General features: G+C 36.7%; 1 protein-coding gene across 2 annotated transcripts in view; it reads right to left on the reverse strand.

Moving 5' to 3' along the window:
* LOC149083487 (protein turtle homolog B-like) overlaps nt 1-26446 on the reverse strand; it is a 675518-nt gene that overhangs the window by 54425 nt on the left and 594647 nt on the right. For both annotated transcript variants that reach the window (XM_089234008.1, XM_089234009.1), the window contains exons 5-7: nt 23852-24148; nt 15289-15579; nt 14874-15161 (exon numbers count right to left, since the gene is read on the reverse strand). In XM_089234008.1, the coding sequence (XP_089090134.1) occupies nt 14874-15161; nt 15289-15579; nt 23852-24148 (876 nt within the window). The remainder of the gene's footprint in view (nt 1-14873; nt 15162-15288; nt 15580-23851; nt 24149-26446) is intronic.

Genomic DNA, 26446 nt, shown 5'->3' on the forward strand with positions numbered 1-26446 from the left:
AAACAGATTTATCAGAAGCGGGATATAAAACCGGACTGCGATAGAAGAAAATGTCATTTCTCGTGAGAGGACGAAAGAAAGACTTGGAGATGCTGGCATTGGAGTTGGGAGAGAAGCCGTCTTCAGATGACAGAGTCGCCGATCTGAAGAATCTCATCGTCATGTCCAAGAACTATGAAGAGGACTTTGTTAGAGGACTCCTCGAGCAGATCATCGAAACCCGTCAAGAAGAAGCCGAAGCTCTGCGACGGAAAGAAGAAGCCGAAGCTCTGCGACGGAAAGAAGAAGCCGAAGCTCTGCGACGGAAAGAAAAAGCCGAAGCTCTGCGACGGAAAGAAGAAGCTCTGCGACAGAAGAAAGAAGATGAAGCTCAGCGACAGGAACGAGAGGCCGAGCGGCAGTTCGAACTGGAGCGTCTTCGGATAACATGTGCGGCGTCGCGAAATATCGATGATGACACCGAAAGTCATCGCATCGTACCGTGCGATTTGACCAAGAAGATACAGAAGTTCGACGCGGATAACGGGGATTTGAGTCTGTATTTACAGTACTTCGAATGCCAAGCCGAACTTGCGAGAGTACCAGAGGAACAATGGGTCACTAGCTTATTAGTGTTACTGCCTTACGAAGTGTCCGAAATCGTGATCCGTGAACCCAAGGAGAGGATTAACGACTATGGTTTCGTCAAGGGACTGTTGCTGAATCGATTCAAGTTGACGACAGAGAAGATACGGCAAAAGTTTATCCAGCACTCCCGACGTCTGAAGTCGACTTGGAAGGACTTTGGATATGAATTGAATGTCTTCTTTTCCGAGTGGCTATCTCTTCTGAATGTTACCGAGTTTGAATCATTGAAGAAACTGATCGTCACAGAACAGATGAAATCGCGGGTACCGACGAAAATTCGCGAACATTTCATCGATCAATGGTCTAGTTTTGTGAACCCTGAGGAATTAGCGAAGAAGCTCGATGAATACGAAGTCGTGAGATCCGAGATCGAGGATGTAAAAAGTCACAAGTTCACCGGGACTGATGAACGAAGATCCGGATTTTGGGATGACCAAAGGGTAGATGCTCACCGAAGAACCGTTGCTCAGGATCGAATTGTGCACGTGGATCCAAGGAGAGATATGATGATGGGAACGACTTTGAACCGGAACAATCGACCTCGTATGAGTGAAGTTCGTGACGGCGAGGGACAACGTGTCAGGCCAACGGTTCTGAGAGACAATAAGCGGCAAGACTGGGAGCCCAGATGTTTTTCGTGTGGATACCTGGGTCATGTGTCGCGTGATTGTCCAAGAAAGAAGAATTTAACATGCCGCCTGTGTGGTGTGGCCGGTCATATTCAAAAGCACTGTGATCAGACTTCAACGAAGAAAGTCAACTTGGCAGCAAATGGTTGTGCTGATTGTTACGAAGGGAACTGCATCAAAAATGCTAGGATCAATGATGGGCGTCTCATCTCATGTTTGATCGACACTGGAAGTAGTGTGACATTGTTGAAGAAGTCCGTAGCGGAGGATATGAAGCTCAAGTATGTGCCGAAATCAGAAGAATTATTCGGTTATGGAGATCTGGTGAAGCCATCTGCAGTTGCACTTGGGAAACTTAACGTGGATTTGGAAGTGGATGGTGCAAAGTCAGCTGTGGATGTGTTGGTCGTCGATGATAATGCACAGTCGTATGATTTGATAGTTGGACGGAACTATCTGATGTCGCCGGAAATTGAGTTTGCCGGGAGTGGAGGAAGACTGCGCGTGTGGCACGCAAGTGAGTTGCCATGTGTTCGAGATGTCGGAGTCGAGGAGAAAAGGATAGAGCTGATGACCATGAATCCAGAAGAAGTTGACGGTACAACGATGGAGGTCATCGATGCCAGAACAGAAGATATGGAGGACGGACTGGTGCTGATGAAAGGAAGCCAAGAAAATACTGATGTCTTGCTAGAAGTCGTGAAAGGGAAAACGAAGGTTCCTATTTTGACTTTAGGGGAACATGTTGTGAAGTTTGGTGAAGGACAGTGTATCGGTCGTGCGTCAATCGTTGTTGATAAACTGAGCATGAAGGAATTAGAAGAATCTGATGAAGCTGTAGGAAACCCCGAAGTCAGAAACTCTTTTGTGTGTGATGAGCTACGTGAAAACTTGGATGTTCTGGTGGATGAAGAAGTGAGTCCTTCGACTGATTGCTGCGTGAGGGAGGCCGTCATAAGATCGAGGGACATTGAAGTAATCTGTGAGGATGATATCATTTCAAGTGTGGCCTTGAAGGATGAACTGTGTGATGAATTACAGTCTCGCGATAAGAAATTTGCTAATGTGGGTACTACGTGTGAGGGACGAGGACGTAAGAGAAGAGGAATTCGTTTAGATGAGATAAAGTTCGACGATTCAACTGAGAAAGAAGAAAAGCGTGAAGTTTGGTCATTGGTGAATGAGTATAGAGATGTTTTTGCATTGTCCATTGAGGAACTTGGGTGTACATCGTTGACTAAGATGGACATTAAGGAAGTGGAAGGCAGCAAACCTATTTGTGCACCGCCGTATAGAACAAGTTTGTCTGAGAGGACGGCAATCAGCGATATCGTGAAAGAATGGAAAGATAATGGTATAGTCACAGAAACTAGGTCACCGTATGCTAGTCCAGTATTATTGGTGAAGAAAAAGACAGGTGAAAATCGATTAGTTGTGGACTACCGTCGATTGAATAATCAGACAGTGAAAGACAAATTCCCATTGCCACGAATCGATGATTTACTGGAAAATTTGGCTGGGTGTAAAGTGTTTACGACGTTGGATCTAGCTCATGGATACTTGCAGATACCGCTAACGGAGGAAGCGAAGTTGAAAACGGCATTCATCACTCCAGATGAAACAGGACAGTTTGAACGTATGATATTCGGGTTAGCAAATGCACCAGCAGAGTTTCAAAGACTGATGTGTCAAATGTTGGGTCCACTCATGAACACTAAGGTCTTATGCTATCTCGATGATATCTTGATACCAGCGAAGGATTGGACAGATATGATGGGGCGAATTAGAGAAGTGTTTGAAAGACTGAGAACAGCCGGATTGACGCTGAAGTTGACAAAATGTGAATTCGGGAAAAGAGAACTGGAGTTCTTAGGATTCGTTGTCAATGCAGAAGGCATTCAGCCAGGTTCGAGGAAGTTGAAAGCTGTCAAAAACTTTCCGATTCCCGGTAACGTTCATGAACTACGTAGATTTCTAGGATTGACTAGTTATTTTAGAAGATTCATAAAAAACTATGCACAGAAAGCTGATCCATTGACACGATTGACTCGAAAGAACGAAGAGTTTACTTGGAAAGAGGAACAGACAAGAGCTTTTGAAGAACTGAAGTATGCGTTGATGTGCCAACCCATACTATCACACTATGATGCAAGAGCGGAAACCGAAGTCCATTGTGACGCGAGCTCAATTGGGTTAGCGGGAATGTTGTTGCAGAAAGGAACGAACGGCAAGTGGCATCTAGTATATTGTGTGAGCAAGAAGACCACAGAAACTGAGAGTAAATATCACTCGAGTAAATTGGAATTGATGGCGATTGTTTGGACGTTGGACAGATTGCGACAATTCTTAATTGGGATCAAGTTCACTATCGTCACTGATTGTCAAGCTTTGGTCTACATGAATACAAAGAAATGCATGAATCCACAGATAACCAGATGGTTTGATCTAATTCAGGAATATGACTTCGAGGTGAAACATCGATCAGGATCAAAAATGGCACATATAGACGCACTTAGTAGAGCACCTGTAGCAGAGTCAAAAGATACTCTAGACTCATTTATCGATCAGAAATTAGAGATATGCTTAACTCTCACTGAGGAAGATCAAATCCTAATGATCCAGCATACAGATGACGAACTGAAGAAAAAGATAGAAATATTACAGAAAAACGATACGGACCGGACCAAGGAGGAAAAACAATTAGTTCTTGGGTACGAGCTGAAGAATAACCGACTCTTCAGGAAGGTGGACGATAAAGGAAAATTGAAACTACTGTATGTAATTCCGAAGTGCATGCGGAAAGGTACTGTAATCAAATTTCATGATCTTATGGGGCATTTCGCCACAGACAGAACAGTTGGGAAGATCAAGGAAATGTACTGGTTCCCATACATGAAACGCTATGTAAAACGTCATATAGCTATGTGTCTGGAATGTTTGGTCAATAAGTTACCGGCAGGTAAGCAACAGGGATTGCTGCACGCAATCGAACCCGGAAAAAGACCGTTTGCAGTGATACATATGGATCATCTGGGACCTTTTGTCAAAAGTTCGAAGGGAAATCAGGAGCTACTAGTGATCATTGACAACCTTACCAGATTCGTACGATTATTTCCAGTTAGAAATACTTCAACTACTTGTGTAATGAAATCGGTCGACATCTTTGTGAATGACTTTGGACTACCGGACCGAATTATAAGCGATCGTGGTTCTTGTTTTACGTCACAGCAGTTTGAAAAGTACTGCAAGGATAACGGAATTCACCATACGCTCAATTCAACGAAACACCCTAGAGCAAATGGGATGGTCGAAAGAGCAAATAGGACTATATTGTCGTCGATAACTACAGGTATGGAGAACAGAGACCATAAGGACTGGGACGTGAAAATCAAGTTGGTAGAACGAAATCTGAACAACTTTGTGAACAAGTCATCTGGTAAGACACCATTTGAGATGTTGCATGGATATTCTCCAAGATTCAATGATGGAATGTTGAGACGGTTAGCAGACGAGGAGAATAACTCGTGGATGGATCCAGAGGAAGTAAGAAAAGAAGCTCGAGATATAATCGTGGAGAATCAAAGAAAAATGAAGAGCGCCTTCGATAAGCGCAGATGTGCTACAATAGTGTTCGAACCAGGCGAGGTTGTTGTTATGAAGAAAAGTCCGAGAGCCATGGGGCAACCGACGAAGACTCAACCGAAGTATAGAGGACCGATGACTGTCACGGCTGTATTACCAAATGACACGTATCGGGTGACTGAATTGGAATCAACAGTGAAAGGTCATCTGTACACGACAACAGCGCACGTGAGCCAACTAAAAGCTTGGAGGTGTGAGTCTGAGTCCGATGATGAAGACATTTCAGTGCAAGAAGAAGATGAGCCAGTGTTACCAAGACGTAATCCAAAGAGGTCGACACGTAAAGACCAGTACTGTGGGGCAATCGGGACGATTGCAGGTCAGGATGACCGAGTGTAGGAAGCTGTTGAGCAGCCGCTGAAAAGGAAGAAATGTAACGTGACTTTGTGCTCGAGCGAACGAGCGATTTGTAAGAACGTCAAGCTTAAAAAAGAAAGTATGAGAAGTAGTATGAAGAGATTGAATTAAGGGATGGTAGAGGAAAGTAGTATTTAGGCTACGCTTGTTTATGTTCTGAATTCGAATAAAGTCTGTTTTTTTGAAAACGTTAGTAAAATCCCGGAATACTTGAATTGAAGCCGCGGCCATTTTCCTTAGGAGCCAACACACACCAGTATTACCCTTACAGCCAATCGCATATCTCTTTGAAATACTACTACTACCCCTTCGAAATCCGCACATGCACCTCGTACATATTCCGCTACGAAATTTATAATGAATTTGTACATGCCGGATTGTATGTCTGGCAGCGTTCGTCAATACGTACCTAAATGCGTGATTCAAGCATCAAAATTCAATTTTACTCCCTCAAATTTTGTTGAGGAGTGAAAATAGTTCTTTGAACTTCTAGGTAATTTTTTTAACGGAGTAATTAATGTAATTTTTTAATATGCTTGGTTTTCCATAAAAGAAATATCTCTCTTTTAACAAAACTACTCCTAAAATCTTGAAGAGGAATGCAATTATTCCTGAAATTATTTTTTCGGTAACACTAGTTCTGAGTGAGCGCGTCACCCTAACGTATCCAAGCATGTACCGTCTTTACTTCGAAATATGGAAGGCAGATGGTATCAGCAAGAACACGAAACAAAAGACGCTAAATTCTTGGATTTCCATGCTGTTTCTTTGAAATGCCAGGCTCACTCAATCACCATCTTTGGGCAAAAGTGTGACGTCTGTGTTACAGCTATAGCCAATCGATGTTTCCTATTCTGTACTTTTATTCCAACGATGTGTACGAGGTACATGTACAGCTAAGTAGTAGTATTTTCCTAAACAATCAATCAGATTTAATTGATTAATGTAAACCGAATATTGCTTGGCAGTGTACATCATCACTACGCTGGTAATGATGTCTTAGTGCAGAATGGTGTGGTGGAGGCTATGCGATTATTAAAAACAGTTTTTAAGGAGCACAGATTATGCATTTTATGCATTTTTTTTCCAGCAGAATGATTACTGATCCTTAAAATGAACCTTAATAAACGGGATAAACCCAAACAAAAATGTAAAAATCAACTGGAGGAGATAAAATGAATGGAGAAGAATATGAGACAAAAAATAGAGATAACAGATGAAGCAGATAAGTAGGAGAAGAGAAAAAATAGTAAAAAACGATCACTCACATGAATTCAGGACATAAAAGATAAACGCTATGAAATAAAAAGATAAATATAGATTAAGAGAATCAGAAGAATTGGAACTTTTTCTCGATTAATGTAATCAGAGAGTCGAACAAGAGAAGAAAGGAATTTAGTGGTAATAAAACAAATGTAATTAATAGAAACGATAAGATAAGCAGAAATCAGTGAATTTCTGCAATAAAAAAGAGGGAATTATAGGAATTAGAAATAATAGTATTTTCTAATAGTATTGTAAATAATAGTATAAATAGATAACATAGTATGAATTAGAAATAATATGTGAGTGAAACTATTGAATGGATGAAAATAGTAAATAAAATGATGACAATACCAGAAGGCAACGTTTCAAGTATTCTGTAGGTAAAAGGCTATCAAATATACAGACATTAAAGACTAAACAAGGGTTCTTCAATCTTTCAGACGTTGTGGGCCATTTTCCATGGAGAATTCAGACCGCGCACTATTCAGAATTGTAATATTCTGAATTACTTGATGTCATGTATATAGTGACTAGAAGGTTTTTATTTTTTTCTGAAATTATTTCTTTCATTAAATACGACTTTTCATTAATTCAAAATTTTCAAAAGTTATTTTTTTTTGCAAATACGGATTTTCATTGATCGGGGAAGGTTTACTTTGACTAATTATAAAATTATTTATTTATGAATTATGGATTAATTTATTTCACTAATTATGAAATGATTTTTTCATTACTTATCAAATGATTTCTTTTCACTAATTAGGGAATTTATGATTTTCTAAATTATTTAAGGGATGAGTTCTTCCACTGATTATGAAATTATTTTTTCCAATCATTGTGATTTTTTTAAATATTAAAATGATTCCATTCACAAATTTTATGAGATTATTTTTAATTTTTTAAGGATGTTCATGAAATTTTGTTTTTCACTTAGTAATAATTTCATTCCCTTATTCTGTGAAATTATTGAATTTTTTTAATATTATTATTAATGATATAATAATTAATTAATATTATTATATAATAATAATAATAATATAATAATATAATTAAAAATAATATTATAAAATATTCTTTTATTAATTATGTTCATGTGAAATTGTTTTTGACTATTTATTTACATGAAATTATCTTTAATTAATTATGGTTTCACGTCATCTATGAAATTATTTCTTCCGCAAATTCTGAAATTACCTCTTTCATTATGGATATAATTTCAGTATAATCTGTAAAAGTACCTCGGCTAACAAACGCCATGTTTTATGAATTTTTCGGCTAATGAATACGGAGTCGACTCACGAACATTTGATCTGCTATAGATGCATGAGATCTCATAAAACAGCCACGTCGTAGGCTAAATGTTAGCGCCAATCAAAATGAATCCAATGTCTAACTGTCATTTGAACCGTATTAATTCATTTTCACCAGGGAAATCTCTTTCCACTGATATATACCTCTCTTTCTCTTTCAAAAAGATTTTGAGCCATTTCATAGAAAATGAAATATTTAGCTAAGGCCGGTATTACACTATAAAAGTTTGATAAAATCCCTTTTATTAAACTCAAAAAATTCAACCAATAAAGCTCATAGGTTACATTCGAGCAAATGCAACCGATAATCTTATTGGTGGCATTTTTCAAGTTTTATAAGATTACTTTTATCAAACTTTTATAGTGTAATACCGGCCTAATACACAAATTACATAAATAAAAAAACTTGGTTTTTCGAGAGATTATGTTTTTTAAATGGAAAATTAATGTAAGTGTTGCATCCGCGTCAGCACAGGGAGTTTGCAAATATCAAGTTTATTCCTGTTGTTATTATTTATTATTATTATTATTATGTAAATTTCAAGACCAACCGCAATATTGCAAGTTTTGAAAATTAAGTTGAAAAACGAAACTAAATTTGTAAAGTTTTGTTAACAGATGGCGCTCGCAATGTTCGATAAAGATGCGCTGCATATGGCAATGCAGTGAAGAAAACTTGTAGGGAGCGATTTTAGTTCAATACTGTATATAAATTAGACGGAATGTGATTTCTGAAACACAATAATTTGCACCCTACTTTACTATATCACCGTGATCACTATAATTTGCGTTACTTGTGTTACTTGTTTTTTCCTTTATCTATGAGATTCTTTGATAGCGGATCTTACAGGAAAAGACGTACATCTCCAAACCATTCGTTTTCAAATAATATTTTTATGCTTGTTATTGTTATTTTTTTTGGAAGGTGAACCCAACCGAAACATTACAATGTCATTATAAAATTAAAAAATTAAAACGAAACTAGATTTAAAACATTTGGCCAACAGATGACGCTCGCACATTTGAAAAATAAAACATTATATGTCAATGAAGCGGAGAAAGCTTAGGAGGACGATTTTAATTAATTACACACTAATACCTCGGTTAAGGGCGGTATTCACCGACATGGTTTAAACTATAGTCACATTTTTGTTTGAGAAGATATCGACACGGATTGGTTAAATTCAGGTTTTTAACCAATCTATGTTGTTCTCTTATCGAAAAAATTGTGACTACAGTTTAAACCATGTCAGTGAATACGGCCCTAAATAATACAGATTTGACTAATTTTGTTGATATTGTGAGCTGAATTGTTGCGTCAAGGGGCCATTCAAGTATGACGTCAGCAATACTTGGATGGCCTGAGGTTTAATAATGTTTGCGTTGTTTCAAACATTCATTGACGAGAAGATAAATTATAATAGCCATTTATTAGCCATTTTTGACCCCCCCCCCCCCGTCAGCAAAATTTCGTCAGTAGCTTAGAATATGTCGTATCTTGAAAAAAAGGTTGTTGATGACGTAAGCAACCTTAAACCTCTCCTCCCCCCGTCATCAAAATTCAGCATCCCCCCCCGATGCTTACGTAATACTTTAATAACCCTCAATCATCATTAGAATTCCTATCACTCGATCCCGATTAGTTTGTCTGTCTCGGAAAGAGAGATGCTCTTCTGAGATGTACCCCTCCACTTTTCTTTCCGAGTATTTTCGGACCGTTTCATGAAGAAAAAAAGATTCAGGTAACAGAAAGTACATAAAAAGGAAGCATAGAATGGATGTTTTCAATGCACATGTGCTTTCAGTGTGAAACTCTTAGCAACAAACTGACCGGTCTAGATATTCTGGGTTTCTTATTTTTTATTTGTGTTATGCTTGAAGTGTAGCCAATTCACGAAGTAGTCGGCCATTACGCGAATCGGCCTCCTCCTAATCAGAACATGACCCGCCACTGTCTCAACGAAGAGATATAAGCATGTTAATTCGCGAATTGGCCTAGAGTTTTGGCTAAATTGCGATTTGCAGGAATGATTCAGGCTTACATGGTTATATGTGGTAGATGTGCATTGGATTTGTACCATGTGACGAGAGAAAAAAAAAAGATTTTAAATTTGAACTTTGGCAGTAACATATGTATATATCGAGATAGAAAAATGAGTAGACCATACCACATAAGGGACCTAGGAACCACAATTCGGTGATGTGTATTGTGCGAAATAAAGATATCTTCAGATCCTCAACTTACTGTAAATTCTCATTGTTCCAATTATGAAGCTGTTTTATTCCAGTATTTGGTCAGTTTTTGCCTTTCTTTAGAATGCTTATTTGTTTTTTATAGAAGTTGTCTTCACATTCTGGCCGTGCCTGGAACGAATTTAACTATATTCTATAGAAACATATGGGGGAATCTTGTTTTGGCAAACGAATATGATTCCGGAGTGACTCATCTTCCTTAGATAAGTCTTTATTTGGAGAGGCCAACTTTCCTCTCAAATATATCAGTTCAAGGAAGGGGAGGGGGTGAGCCTACGAAATGCTTGTGATCGGAGGCCCTAACTTGTTTGGACGACCCTAGGAAAGTATTAAATGCATAGCGTGTAACTGGTTAAACCTGGAAAACATCCCATAATTCTTAATACTAAAGCATAACCTTCTAGCGACCAGCAGACTTTATCGAATAATTTTCATTTATTTATTCGTTTTTCAATGTTAAAAAGCAATTTTCTCAAAACTGTCGGCAGATGAGGGCAAAGAGCTCCAAGGGATACATTTAGCCCTTGGGTCATGTATTACAGACCCCTGGAATAAACAGAAACTTTTCAACAAAGTATATGAAACAAATTTCAGGAAATTAATGGAATAAAAATTTTGTGCAATCACTTAAAAAATAAATGTTGCCAACTCCAATAAGTCAATATATTGTCAACTCTTACGAGTCTGTACTTGACGCTATGTGTCAAGCCTTATAAGATTTAATTTGAATAAAATTTGACGAAAGGACAAGACATTGAAAGCAGAAAAATAAAAGTATTTCGAGTGATTGAAAAAGGGAAATATCTTCTAAATAATTAAAGATTCGAAGGAAGATGACTGTGGGGAGAACTGAGTTAATGAAAAATATATTTGATGACGTGATTAGCTCAAAAGCGAAGCAGATAGAGTTGATGAGAAAAAAACAGAGTTTGTGATGCTCAGTTACGAATTTGTCAAACTGAATTTTTCGAACATGATTTTATTAATTTCTCTAATGGGGCTCGTGACCTTCTCTAAGTATCAGTATCTTCGGATTTTCTAATAATAGCAGAGAAACAGTATTCGAATATAACCTGGAAAATGCGTGGGGCCACCTGCTTAAATGTATAACGTGCGTACAGATATCAGGCATTATCTGAATCTGAATATTACGGTTTATTCGGTGGCACCGAAGAAGACTCCATTACCATTCTTAGGAAGTGCCAGTAAACGGCTGTGAAGGGTCAAAATTGTGAGTAGAGAAGTGAGTGTGTGCAAGAAGAAAAAGAGGGAAAAAGATAAAATATCATAAAATCCGGGAAAAAGACGCAACTATACTCTGAGTAAGCTCTTTGCACAGAGTCAACATGGCCATTACAACATAATTTAACATGAGCTCAATAACAATCGCTCAGTTTGGTGGGGGAAAATAAAAGCCTCTATACAGATGAATCTCAAGGAAAACAAACCCTAACAACTGCCAGTTAGTTACTGATCAACACCCAGACTCTGCAGTCTTTAGCTGGTATTTCTACCCGCAAATTAGATTTATCTTATAAACAAATAAATCTCTTCATACATGCATGCATAATACACTTACGTCAAAAAAAATAAATCAGGCATTATTTACCATGGACATGCAATTTAATATACAGGGTGGGTGAAAAGTCCATGAAACGTTTTAAAAATTTATAAAAAATCAACAAATTGACAAAAAAGTGCGGTTTCTATTATAGTACTTCTCATGGCGTAGTCTTTTTTGATAAATTAAAAAAAAAAAGTAGTAGTAGTTGAAAATTTCATTTACAGATGACGCTGTAACACAAAAACTCGATCATCATTTCTAGCGTAGATGCGCAAAACATATAAACGTGATTAGAAATTTCTTTCCTCCCGAATCTAGAAATGAGCTGTTTTTGCGTTTTGACGTGATTGTGTGCAGCTAGTTGATCGTCAGCTATGTGTATTCCATGCCCGCAATCTAAAAATGGTAACTTCTGGTTACTGTCATTTTAGAAATGACTTCGCCCAGTGAGAGTGAGAACTACGTAGGTTATGATATTGAAACGGAATTCTATTATTACAGTTGAAAGAAAGAAGTTTTACACACCACTTTTCCTCTGATTTTTTCTTGTATACAAATACAAATACAACGCCACAACAGGCAAAATGCCCGTTGTGGCTATGTCAAAGTTTACATCTCACGTGGAACCAACGTTGAGGAACTGAAGACAAGAATCAAAGAAGCGATCGAAACTCTTACGCCGATACATGTGCTGAAATTGAATATCTTTGAGATGGTTCAGATGTAGCCTCAGCTACACAGGGAGATAATATTGAAATGTTGTAGTTTTATGAATGTATAGCACAATAAACGTTAATTAGGCAATTTTTTGCTTCGACGACTTTTCCTTGGCACATCGCCATCTGTAATTGAAATGTCGGACAATTTTTTAATTTATCAAAAAAAACCTCCACGTCACGATAAACATTTTGTTGCAAACAATAATTTTTTTATGCCAATTAATTTATTCTTTATTGATTTTGACAACGAGTCATGGATTCTTGACTCACCCTGTATATATGTATATTTTATAAATTTCTCTTCGTGTGAATCAATTACACTGGTGAAATAAATTAAGAGAATTTGCATATTTTATCGAATTTCATGAAAAGAACTGAACTGAATGTAAAACCACTGCTTCTAGACAAAAATGCAAATCTTGTACGTCAAATACGTAAGCGTACACGTGTGCGTAGGCGGAGCCAGTAGAGAAACAGACTTTATAAGCGCGCGTAAGTTAAGACGCATTTCGTTCGCTAGCACACCTCGGCGAATTTCTTGGTGTTATTTTGCAGCAATCGGTTAATTTCAAATTATAACAGTAAAAATGAGTAACCACCAACGTTTAGATGATGGAATGAGGTGGCGAATTGTGGGGAGGCTAGAAGCAGGCCAATCTCAAGTCCAGATTTGTAGAGAGTTCAATTTAACGCCCAGCGTCGTGTGTAACTTATGGAAACAGTTCCAGGATACCGGATCCATCGAGAGAAAGCCTGGGCAAAGTCGTCCAAGAGCCACGACGGCCAGAGAAGATCGCCATTTGTCGATTATAGCGAGGCGTAACAGGAGTGCTACAGCTTCTCAGCTCTCTCGTGACTTGTATGCAGCCACAGGAACCCGTGTATCGAGGGTGACTGTTTCCAAAAGACTTCATGAGAGAGGGTTGTTTGCAAGAAGACCTGCTGTTTGCTTCCCGCTCACTTCTACGGACAGGAGAATCCGTTTATCATGGTGCAGAGAGCGTAGAGATTGGAGTATGGATCAATGGGTGACCGTTCTCTTCACTGATGAGTCCCGGTTCAGCCTAAGCACCGATTCTCGCCGTACGTTCATATGGAGAGAACCAGGGACCCGCTACCTACCCTCCAATGTCCGCGAAATCGACCATTATGGCGGAGGAGGTTTAATGGTCTGGGCAGGCATCATGATGGATGGCCGCACACCTCTCCAGGTCTTTGAAAGAGGCACTGTGACTGGAGTGAGGTATAGGGATGAGGTCTTGGAGCCCTATGTTCGCCTTTTCAGGGGTGCAGTTGGCCCTGAGTTCATTTTCATGGACGATAACGCGAGGCCACATAGAGCTCTTCTGCTCGACGATTTTCTAGAGAGTGAGGATATTTGCCGGATGGATTGGCCAGCGTGTGTATTAAAATTATCGAATGGTTATTTGTTTTGTATTGTATCAATGTATGTACATATCAAATTTCATTAAAATCGGCACAGTAGTTCTAGAGATAATCGATCAAGTCTGCAAATTCTCTTAATTTCTTAAACCAGTGTAGTATAATTACTTGAATAACTTCGTCCACTTTGAAACGATGGTAGTTTTCATTATTGATATGGTGAAACCGCGATATGACGATATTCTGCAGATCAAAAAAAATATCGTTGCAGAAGTGTCATCGTTATATCGAGAGGTAGGATATTATCATCAGTCGCCGCCAAATTTATGCTGTTATTAGCATTCCCTTTTGAAATAGTGTTACCATGAAATGCATTTTAAGTGGTTATTTTCAACAAAAAAATTCCAGTTGATCAGTTGCATAATTTGTTTATAGGTTTGTTTGTATTGATTTAGTTGTTTCACGCTGTAAGGGTAGTTCACTGCACAATACTTTTGTGTACTACGCAGAAAGTAACCTCACGGCAACTTCAATAACGCCTTTTTAGGATAGATAGTTCAAAATACCAATGCTATTAAACACCACCGAAATAACACCTGTGAGGAATTTAAAAATATATTGAAGGCGATTCTGAGTGAAATATATAAGATATCATTGTAGCAGAGTTTCGAAATCTCCTTCAAAATATCGTTCTAGAAGAATTTACTTAGTAAAGGATATCGTTGTATCGAGAGGAGTTTAACATTAGACAAACAACATTTGAAAAAATATCATTGTAGAGGGATTTATCGTTTTTCGAATATCTTTGTAGAGACATTTCACTCTATATACACTTCGAAATACATGTGAAAACATTTTTTCTTCACAATGTTATGCAATATGTTGTTTTTCTGAAAATTTTATCGTGAATACACGAATGGGACCTCATTTATTTGAGAAGAATTCCCTTGGTATTATTAGATTCCGGCTTTAATATCACTAAGAGAAATTGCGAATGCCGTAAATATTTCATTTCTGTTCCCGAAATCCCGGAGTTAAATAAAAGCGTTCCGGAATCTGGAAAATTCGAAGGGAGGAGAGAGAACAACATTATGCAAAACGTGATTTAGCAAATTTCGCTCACCGGCGGGTATCACAGTGAAAACGCACGGATCTCTCTGAGCTCCGATCACGTTCCTTCCCCAGCATAGTAAGGTCCCATAGTCGTATTCCGTCCTTGGAATGTAAGTAGCGATGCTCCGGCTGTCCTCGTTCACAAAAGTCATAATGTCGAGACTTTCGACCGAGTTGTTGAACCTCCACGTGAAATTAGTTTTAGAAGGATCCGCCTCGACGTCACACGTCACCTTCACCGGTTCGTGACGGGCGACACCGTACAGCGTCTTCTGATTGGGTTTGCATACTGGAGTATCTGCGAAGAAAAATTGCATTTCGTATTACGACTGAATAGTTCAAACATACTCAAGAAACGAAAAATTTACTTTGAAAAGGTTACGTATAATAAATAGTAATGACAATTCATAATAGATGCCACTAACATTGCACGCGCAGGTACAACGGTGAGCTCTCGCCTCTTCCTTCGGAGTTTTCTGCGGTACAGGTGTACCTCCCCCTGTTGCTTTTCTTGACTTTCTGTAAAACCAGAGATTGGCTACTGACGATTATTCCTGCCGATTTGTTGGTGTGCAGCTCTCGGCCTTCGAACCTCCATCCGACGTCCGTGGCTGGCGGGTTGGACACCACTGAGCATTCTAGATATACGTCCTTCCCTTCCTGGATATGCGAATGGCGTAATTTGCTTCCTAATCGCAGTGTCAGCTGTGGGATATCTGAAATTGGAAGAAGCCAAGTCAGTTTTGTATATCACTTAGTACTAGGAAAAGCAAAAACACGTCGATGTTGTGTATTCTCATTTCCGAAAGACATTCGATCCGGTCCATGATGGTACACTCTTGAAGCGCTCACATGAGATAGGTATTGGGGGCAAATTGTTAAATTGAGTAGAATTGTTATTGCGAGATAGGTCAAAGCGGGTAATGTTGAATAGAATGGATAGGTGTCCCAAGCGGAGTCCAAGGAAAGAAGTGTCTTATTCCCATTCTTCCTTGGAATCAAGAGCAAATCTCTGAGTGGACTAATGCTGCTCAGAGTCATCTATAACCATCTAAAGTGATCTAACTATCACAATGGTACAGATTTTTTTTTTTTGTGGAACCAATAAAAACATAAGAAGAAGGGTTCCACAAAATACAGTCCCAAAATTAGCCAATAGGGGTATGTATGACGTCTTACAATGCTTAAAGGATTGCAATGAACAGAAATGGGAACTGCAACTACGTAGATGAACTAAAACTTTATCTTTTGTGGAGGGTTAAGTAATTGATGTTCAAAGTACTGACTGTTCTTATCCACAACATTCACTACAGCAATGCTCATTACAGCCCATGATAAATTATATTTTAATGATGCCAAGATTGTGCTACTACCAATGGAAACCTTGGAACTCAGATATCCTCACAGTTAAGTCCCGAGGAAGAGGGGGTAATTCAGCACGAAAGAAATAAGTACTATTTACTTAACTGTACATGCACCTCATAACAATCCTTTTGGGGGAATTTCTAACAAATTGGGACATGCAAGAATGTGTTGTGTGTGCATGCGTGACCCAAACGTATTAATGTAGGCAGAGTTGTGCTTGTTTCGTGTTGTTTCAACTACTACTGCTTTACCGCACACCAACACCGCTATCCAGCAAATTATTACCGGATTGGGTCGGAAATGAATGCGACTATCTATCGGTAGTCGCTTCAGGTTCAGTAGAGAAATAATTCGTCATATATCTATGCCCTTCTCCAGGATCGAACCCGCGCACTTGACGGCCCCTCTTCATGGTAATAGACAAGCATCTTACCACTGCACCACTCTTTCTCCTCCTTCTTCATGTTTTTTTTATTTTTATTTTTCGGTGATATTATCTGTCTTCCATATTTGAAAGTAAAAATGGTGAATCGAATTTTTTCCCCCGAATTCATCTTCCCATCAGCCCACTGTCCGTAAAAATGGTAAATGCCTGAATTTTCATGTTATGTAAGTGTACTGAAGGTATGCCTGCTCTCTGGAAAGAAACGGCTAATGATTCTTATGTCCTTGAAATGATGCTTTATGTGGAGGTGCTCCCTCTTCCAAGAAATTATTTACCCTGCATGTTGTACTGAAATACAGATGAGGCTAGCATATCAGAACGATCTAAGTTATGTCAAGTAATGTTTCTTGATATAAGCTTTAAAATAGATTATCTACATATACATATTCGGAAGAGATAACTTATCTGGTTGAGAAAGACGTCCTCTCAACTTGTTAAAACATGATATATACGAAAAACTGGATGAATGGAAAAGATATTGTTGTTTCGCCGGACGAGTTATCTACCACTAAGCTACGAAAGCAGATCGAATATTCTCTCCTTAGAGCGCATGTATATGCTGTAAATCTCCGTGTGATGGCCGGCTGCAGCATTCCGCTAATAGCTCGCTTTGAACAAGTTAAAAAGACGTCTTTCTCTACATATACATCACCATCTGGTGGCCTTGATGCCATTTGCGAGCAATTAGGGGAATGTTGCCGAAGTCCATTGCACGAAGCCATTCAGCATATATATGTTACGGTAAATATAATAAATCCGATTATTATACAAAATCGCCGAGCATGTTGGTAAGTTTGATAAATTTCTCTAAATTTACCACTTTTACAGGCGATTATGCACAGTATCCAAGCGTCGTTGGTAAACATGATAAATTGTACCGTACATAATAATATATAACTACAGATGATATACTATACATATAATGTACCATTATTTCGGGATACGATAGTAAAATTCCTTATCACTGTATCGAGGTCTGGCTATATTCATCCCAAATACTAGAGTCATTTGGAATTTTTTTTATATTTATCAAATTCACCAATCACGCTAGGGTATTATCATTCATAATCTCAGATTAAGGCGATAAATTTCAAGGATTTATCAAATTTTCACAAAAAACATTTGTTAATAATGCATAACTATAGACCTGTTGTTATTTTATCTCCGTTCGCTAAAATCTTCGAATCGATACTACACAAAAAAATTTTCAATCAGATCAAGTCCTGTATCTCCGCGAATCAACATGGTTTTGTCAATGGTAGGTCACCACCTACTGTCACTAATCTCCCGAGTCTTAATGCCTGTATTATCGACGCCATACATAAAAAACGACAACTTGATGTAATATATACTGATTTTTCAAAAGCTTTTGATCATATCGATCATGGAATTCTTATCAGCAAAATTAGTAAAATCGGTTTTAACTCTGACTTAGTGAATTGGTTCATTTCCTACTTATCCAACAGAATGTTAATTCTATAGTTCTTCAGTGTTCCTATAAATCCAATTTAAGCCAAGGTTTTGTTGCTAGTTCTGGTGTTCCTCAGGGATCTGTGCTAGGCCCGTTGTTATTTATCATTTTTATCAATGATCTATCCGCACTTTTCAAAAATTGTCTACTCTGTGCTGATGATTTGAAGATTTTTGAAAGTATTGATTGTATTGATGTATGTTATAGCCTTCAAAATGAGTTGTCTTTACTTCACGAATGGTGTTTACTCAATAGACTTAATCTCAATATTTATAAATGTTTTGTTCTTTCATTCACTGACAAAAATAATCCAATCTTTTTTACGTATAACATTAATAATAGCCAATTGCTTAGAAGAACCTCTGCGACCGATTTGGGAGTTATTTATAGTACCAATTTTAACTTTGCTGATCACATTAAAAATCTTTGCTCTGTGTCATATAAAAAACTTGGTTTGCTTAAAAGAATGTCGAGAGATTTCAAGGATAGTAATACGTTAATATCCCTTTTTAATACGCTTATAAGATCTAAACTTGAATATGCTTCAATTATCTGGAACCCATTTCACGCTTGCCATATTATGAGTCTTGAAATTATTCAAAACAATTTTCTAAGGTATTTATATTTCAAAAAATATGGTCCTTATAAAAATATTCTATCTGCCACTCATCTACGAAACAGTTTCAATGTCAATAGCTTACAAAAACGTAGAGAGTACTTGCTCGTTATTTTTTTCAAGAAACTGTTGACTAACCAAATTGATTGTGTACCAATTCTTAATGAAATCTGTTTCAATATTAAGTGTCACAATACAAGATCTAATTGTTTATTTGCCATCAAATCATATAATACTAATGTTGGTAATTTCTGTGCTGTAAACAGACTTTCCGAATTTTGTAATGCGCTTCCTCAACATCTGGATATTTTTCTTTCGTCTGTTACCGACTTTAGAAGATTTTTGCTGTGATTGCGTTGTATATATCTTTGTATAGAATTTTTGTATTTTGCGTAATTATTTGTTACTTTTTTCTGTCTACTGTCGTTTTTTCTATTCTGTGCAAATTTTTATTTTTACTGCAAGCTGTAACTGGGTTTAAACCTGTAGCTTTGTTTTATAGAAAATAAATAAATAAAATAAATAAATTATCGCCGGGTAAAAATGAAAATGCATTCAGTATTTATCAAATTTACCAACGACGCTTGGGTATTATGCATAACCTGCGATAAAACTTTATGAAGCTTGTTAGTACGATTGATAAATATGCATAACAACTGATTTATCACATTCACCGTAACATAAATACGCTCCAAGGAGAGAATATTCTATCTGCTTCTATAGCTGAGTGGTAGAGCACACGTCCGGCATACGAGAGGCCTAAGTACGAGTCCCCGTGAGGGCGGAAATGAATTTTTCTTTTCCCAAACATCAAAATCTCTTCATAAAGTCATTTTGTCGTATATATTATAATTTATCTTCTCGTCAATGAATGTTTGAAACAACGCAAACATTATTAAACTTCAGTTAAAATGTACATAATCGTAAAAAAAAGGTGTCTATTGAAATTTTTTTCTATTGTTTTGACATTATCACAATTTCTTTTGGATATAAATGAAAGAGTAAATGAATTCATAACGTTATTTCTTGTTTTTTTGTTTGAGCGTGAAAAAGAGATTTATCAGAATTACATTCCTTGGAATTTCGTCTGACACATATTTTTGTTCTTCATCTTTCTCCTGTTTCCTACCTTTTTTTCATTTCGCATGGATTCTGATTCTTTTACCGTATCCGGACAATTTAAAAAGAAAAAAGAAGTGAAAAAGTAATTTTTCTCTCCTTCAATGGTGAATGGACGTCGTAGCGGTTTTACTTGAAGTTAACGTGAGTTGTTTGTTTCATTTTTCTGTTTATTTTTGGATACATTATTCTCTTTTTTGGTTCACTCAACTGGAGATGGATTTTTGATGAATAATGCGAGGTCCACGCGCTCATTATTTATTTTATTTCAGTCTTTTTTTGTTCCCGTTGTGATCTCCATTGCATTGAAGTCTGCTGGAATACTTCATGAAAAAGTCTCTCTCATTTCTTATTTTTCGTTATTATTCGAATTCCATGAGTTTTATTTTTTTCTCGCTTCACGATGAGTATTTTGCTACTTTTCAGGCCAAACAAAGAACAATACTGAGAAAGTTATTTCTCTATTTTTCATTTGACAAATTGGAGTCAGCTGTTTTCTTTTTAGACACATTTTTGTTTTCTCTGACATGAATAGTGCTGCGTACTTTGACATTAGCACTGAATAAAACGTCTATTGATATATGCTGTTTTTTTTTCTTGTCGTGTCAACGCTACATTTGCGTGTGAAATAGTTTTCTCATTTACATTTTTCAAATACTTTTGTTCGATGTGGTTTTTCAGTAAGCACCTTCACGAATAACGTCACACTTTTTATTTTTCTTCACGTTTATACGTTTTCCGAATATCAGTAGTAAGGTTTCCTCGAAATTTTTTTGTATATACGTGTAGATATATTTCTTGTCTCAAAAAATAAATGTAAAAAGAATAAGTCAGAACTGAGAACAAAAGTGAAAAATAATGTAGGTATAAAATGTGAAAATTAAAAGAAATAGAAAGTATACGTGGTATCGAAACGTGATTTAACAGCAATATAGTAAACAGTGGTCACCACACCAGTGAAATATGTAAGGGTGAATACGCGTTGCGTATTCGTTAGAAACCGTTTCCGATCTATAAGAATCGGTCAAGTTGTTTATATCTACATAAAATGCCATGCAGTGAAAACCACAGTGCATCGTATTTATGACTCGTTTATGCATATTTAATGTAATTGATTTGTCAGAAAAATAAATTTGGCTTTGGGAAAAGTGCTTAAAGTAAAATTAATACAAAAAGTTGTTTTCTGTCATACCAATGATACATTTATTTGTGAAATAGGTTTTACATATTAAATTTATGCAATTAATTTATCAGCAAAATCAACTAAATTTGAGAAAACGGCTAAAAGTAAAAATAAAGAGAATAAAAATTAAGGAGGAGACAACCGACATGAATAGAAATGGAACGAAATTGAATGGAAAGAGAAAAAATGACAGGAATTAAAAATATATATAATTTTATATAAAACAGAAAAGAAAATGTTGAGTACGGTGTTTGCCAGTACGCATCTAGACACGCATCAAAATTTAATTTTACTCCTCCAAATTTTGTTGAGGAGTGAAAATACTCCTTGACAAAAAGAAAAGATGACGAACAGAATTAGTTTTTTCTATTTGTCATGAAAAAACCTCACTTTTTACAAAACGAGCCCTTGAAATTTTGGAGAGGAATGAAATTATTATTCGAAATAATTTTTTCGGATAACGCTGTTTGAGTAGAATTTCAACTAGAAGAAAACAATGACGTGAAAGAAAAGGAAGAAAGAAAGAGAATATATATATATATGATGAAAATATGTCGAAAATCAGCGTGGGAAGATTTGGTAATAAGAAAAGAAAATGTTTGAGAAACACAAAACAAAGAGAAGAAAGAAGAATGGACTAGAAATGGTAGAAAAAAAAGAGTGTAAAGACCCAGAAGAAGAGAGAATGAAGAGATTAGAAAGTTAGAGGTTGGAAAAAGTGAAGAATGAAAATGAGACGCAAATTAAACCAAAAAGAAAGAAAAAAGAGAAATCTTCAAAAAAATTGAAAGAGAAAAGTAAAGATAAGCAATAATTTTTTTTTGGTTTTTTTTAACCTTAATTATTTGATAGTATTATTGTTTTTTTAATTGTTTTTTCTTTAGCCTTCCATATGATCTTGATTATTCACTGATTAATAATCTGCTTTGAAACGATCTTTGAACATCAACTGTATCTACTTTCATCCTGGTGGACAGTACGGGTAAGACCTTTACTCTTTAACCACTCGTAAACATAATTTTCATTATTTTTTTGTATTTCATATTCTAATCATGTTTTTGTATTTATTATTTACTTACTTATGTCTCTGTAATTTATCGCGTCCGCAATTTGATGTGAATAAACTGAATAAATTGGAAAAAAGATAAAAATAAAGGTAAGCAATAAAAAAGAAGAGAAAATAAAGATGAAAAAGAGAAAATACAGATAGGTAAGAAAAAAGATAAAATAAAGAAAACAAAACAAAATAAAATAAAGGTAAGCAAGAAAGAATGAGGAAAAATAAAGATAAGCAGGAAAAAAAGAAAAAATCAAGATGATGAAGAGAAAAATAAAGATAAACAAGGCCAGAAAAGATAGATGCCGATGCAAGCGTGCAAATGGCTTCGGATTGGGCAACCGTCTGAGGGGAAAACGCTCACTGTACACTCGTGCTGCCTCTGTGATACTTCCGTAAATGAAATTACATGTCTGCCTTTTCAGTATTACTGAAGTGCGCCATTATATTATCCCGTACGTAATAACTCTTAGAACGGTTGCATGCTGGAATAACTTCACAGGGCTTGCGTCCGCGCCTTTTTTTTCACTGTAGAGCAGATTTACATACGGTTTCTTCTTCTTCCTCCTCAGGTTACATTTGCATGCATAGTGTTCTTTTTCTCCCGATAAATTTCAACAGAAATGCCATTTTAATGTTTGCGGAGCGGCCGTTTCCAAATGAGGTAGCGCGTTTGCGTTTCATGTTAGAACATGCATTATTTGATGACAATCGTTTGTATTGGTATGTACTATCACCTCTTAAAGTATTTCCCATCTTTTCTGATTCACCCTGTATTTTCATGTTTATGCTGTGAAAAGTTCATACACTTTTCGTTCAGACATGTTGTTTGAAGCTGTCACGATGCAACAGGAAAATGTGATTAAGGAGTCACATACCTCTTAACATGGGGAAAAGTTAAAATATCATTAAAAATACTATTTAACTATTGATTTATTAGAATATTTTATCACATATTTTTGATTGAATATGCTATCCTATGCTGGTATTAAATTTTACATATCTTTGATACTTAATTTTTTTTTTAAATTTTCAAAAAAATACATTAAAAACAGTTTGCGCACGTGATAAAATGGCATGACATAAATGTAACCATACAATATTGAAATGAAAATGAAGAAAACGGTTCATATTTTATAAAGTGAAATATAAGATTTCAGATCCATTCATAAAAATATTTGATTTATAAAAAAATAAATTCAAAAAATTTCAAATTTTAAATTAAAATGTGAATAAGAATGAGTCAAAGCGATTTCACTCGTTTAGTTCAGTTTATGAAATGAACTGTTTTCTTCATTTTAATTTGAATATTGTATGGTTAGATTGATGTCATGTCGTTTTATCATGCATGCAAGCTGTCTTTAACGTATTTTTTTGAAAATTAAAAAAAATTAAGTATTAAAGATATGTAAAATTTTATACCCGCATAGGATAGCATAGTTAATCAAAAATATGTGAAAAACTTTTTAATAAATCAATGCTTAAATAATAGTTTTAATGATATTTTAACTTTTCTCCATGTTGTGAGGTATGTGACCTCTTAAGGATTTGATGTACATTCTGTGATACAGCCTACCATAATTTATTTATCTAGCTCCAATACGAAGACTCGAAACATTTCCAGAGAAAGATCTGCTTTTTCTAAAATTGAATTGAGAAGATAAACTTTACATAGAAGATGCAATATTTTGAACCATTATGTTTGTAAAACTAATCGGAAAATAATACTCACAGTGCACATCGATGGTCCAAACATCAAAAATGGCTTTCCCTCTCAGAAGAGAATTTTCGGCCCGGCACGTGACATTTTTTCCTCTGTCTTCGATTTTCGGCACGAAGGTCAACTTTCCCGTCGTGATGTTCCCTTCGGAAGAGATCTTTGCCTTGCTGCCTTTCAGTGGGCCGCGGCCGATGTCCCACGTAATATTAGCAGGCGGCCGAGAGCCTCCTGCCCTACATACTAACTCGACTGGCTTGTTCGCTGATAGAGGCCTAGTTTTCTCTTCTATAAGCACTTCAACAGGAGGTACTGAAGTAAAAAAAAAAAATCATAACTTTTTTTTGTCTTCTAGGCGTGAAGTCTTTATAGTGAAAAGCACGATGAACAACAACATCATTACCAAACTATTTCTCAAAAAAATTCAAGTTTGATTTTTTTGTATATCTTGACCGCATATAACTCGACGGTTTCAATATAAAATGTGCAGATTATCACTGAAGGAACAACTTATTCCTTGATGATGCTTTTGTACACATATTTATTTAACATTTCAGAAAAACTAAATCATTAAACGTGATACAAATATAAAAACGAACACGACAGGAAAATCCTGTATGTAGGGAGCGAACTAACAATCGGACATGTGTAAGAATAAGCCATCGTAACTACGAGAAGAGACGCTTCTCCTCTACGGTTGGGAAGGAGGATTTGGTTTTAATTTCAGTTTCGGTGGAACCATCACTAAAAATGTTCTCGGTTGCGGTTTACAGTACCCGCCTCAAAATTCAACGTTCCAATATCAAATAAGCTGATGTGTTTATACGTTACGGTTAACTCAAGCTTTACTCGACCCACCACAGCAGGACGTGCAAAAATAATGATTCGAAGAATAAGTACTGTTTACTGTATCAGGGTGTACAAGAAATCATACTCTCTAAAATGAAAGAAGTAATATTACACGTCAAGACAATTTTTTATAGAATAATTCCCAGCTCCACAACACATTTATTTGAGGGATACGTGCTGCACCTCACTTCAGAAGTCACCATAATATGGCAACCCTGCTCACATCATGAACAGCGATAGGAAAATTTTACACACTGTTTGAGAGAGAAAAGTCCTTTCACATTCAGTCACTGGTGATTTCAGAGGGTAAGAAATCGCCACTGCTTTCACTTTAACGGTATTGTGTATGTGTGGGGGGGGGGGGACGGTTTTCTCCTCTTACTCTCAAAGTTACTCTAGGACGTTTTTTTCTTATGCACTATTGGCCTAAATTGCATAAAACACGAGTTAAAAAAATCATTTGCAACCCTAACCTTCATTTCCATTGGGAAAATTGTCTTGTGCATTGTCACCTCTCTCGTTTTAGCGATAAAATTTTGGGACACCCTGTTGGAATAAAGATCTTTGTCACTTCATACCCTTTCCAATGCAGTTTGAAGATCATATTTCCTTGCATGATTAGTAAAAATATTTTCTTGGATACTGAGAAAGACGCTGTTGAACCTGACAGAGCAGAAGATTTAGATTTAAATATAAAAATTGTAAAGAATGGCATTAACGTGTAAAACTTCCAACACATACATGGATGATTAGATTTTACTACCCCTTTAGAAACCCCTCATCTTGCTTAAGGAATGAAGACTTCTTTCAGAAAATTTCCTTCAGAAACCTTAGAAACGATAGCATTTCCTTAATACCGCATCAGCAGCATCTATACAAAAGGCGAATCCATCCAAAGCCAGTGAATTCAATTTTTCCCAAGATGAGATTCAAGCGGATGGTAGGAATCCGGAAAAAAAGAAAATGAAAAATAAAGTGAAATGGCGATGCAGTAGAAAACTTTAGATTCGCCAGCACGAAGTCATTGAAAAATCGAAAAAGCATCTTCTCCTTCAATCTAAAACTCAAGCGCCCCTCCCTCCTTTTCACTAGTGAAGTGTGCACTTGTAGCACTTGAAATCAAAGGGCTGAGGAAAATGAAGAAGAGGATGATGACGATATAGAGGAAGGGAGGTCGTCGAAGGCAAATAACAAAAGTACAAGGTGAAAAGCCTCCCTTTAAGATTTTAAGATGTTCACTTAGCCTTCTTCAATCTAAACACCGCCTGCGCCACCAACACACCCCATCATCAGGCCCATCTACCACTATTATCAGGAGCTACCACCCGTACACAGGAAAGCGATTTTCTTAGTTGGGAAACAGTGGTACCTGGGTATATGTATACGGAAGGGGTGGGTACAACGCAAAGGTTGGGCGAACTCAATTTTAAAAGTCCCCGGCATAAACCATTAACGCTCTTCTAAAGTCTTTTGACAAAAGCATCGTTAAAGTTTGGAATTTCACTTCTGTTCGCCAAAGGGAGAGCCACAAACGCCCGTCTCTCTCTCTCTCTATTTTTTTTTGTTCACGTTCCTTTGTTGCTGCTGTTGTTTTTTTTTCTTCTCTTTCATGTTCTGGTGGAAGTTGAGCTTTTCAACTCCGGAGGGAACTACTTCAAACGGCAGTCGGTGCTTTTCTCTGAAGGCGTTCAACGACGAATTAAGGGTCGCAATCTAATTTGTTAATCAAATCTTTGTATTCCCTTTTCCTTCTCCTTTCGG

The sequence above is a fragment of the Pholcus phalangioides genome, unplaced genomic scaffold, assembly GCF_987345545.1.
Source record: "Pholcus phalangioides strain wild (caught in Gottingen) unplaced genomic scaffold, Ppha-v1.0 ptg000008l_1, whole genome shotgun sequence".
Taxonomy (NCBI): Eukaryota; Metazoa; Arthropoda; class Arachnida; order Araneae; family Pholcidae; genus Pholcus; species Pholcus phalangioides.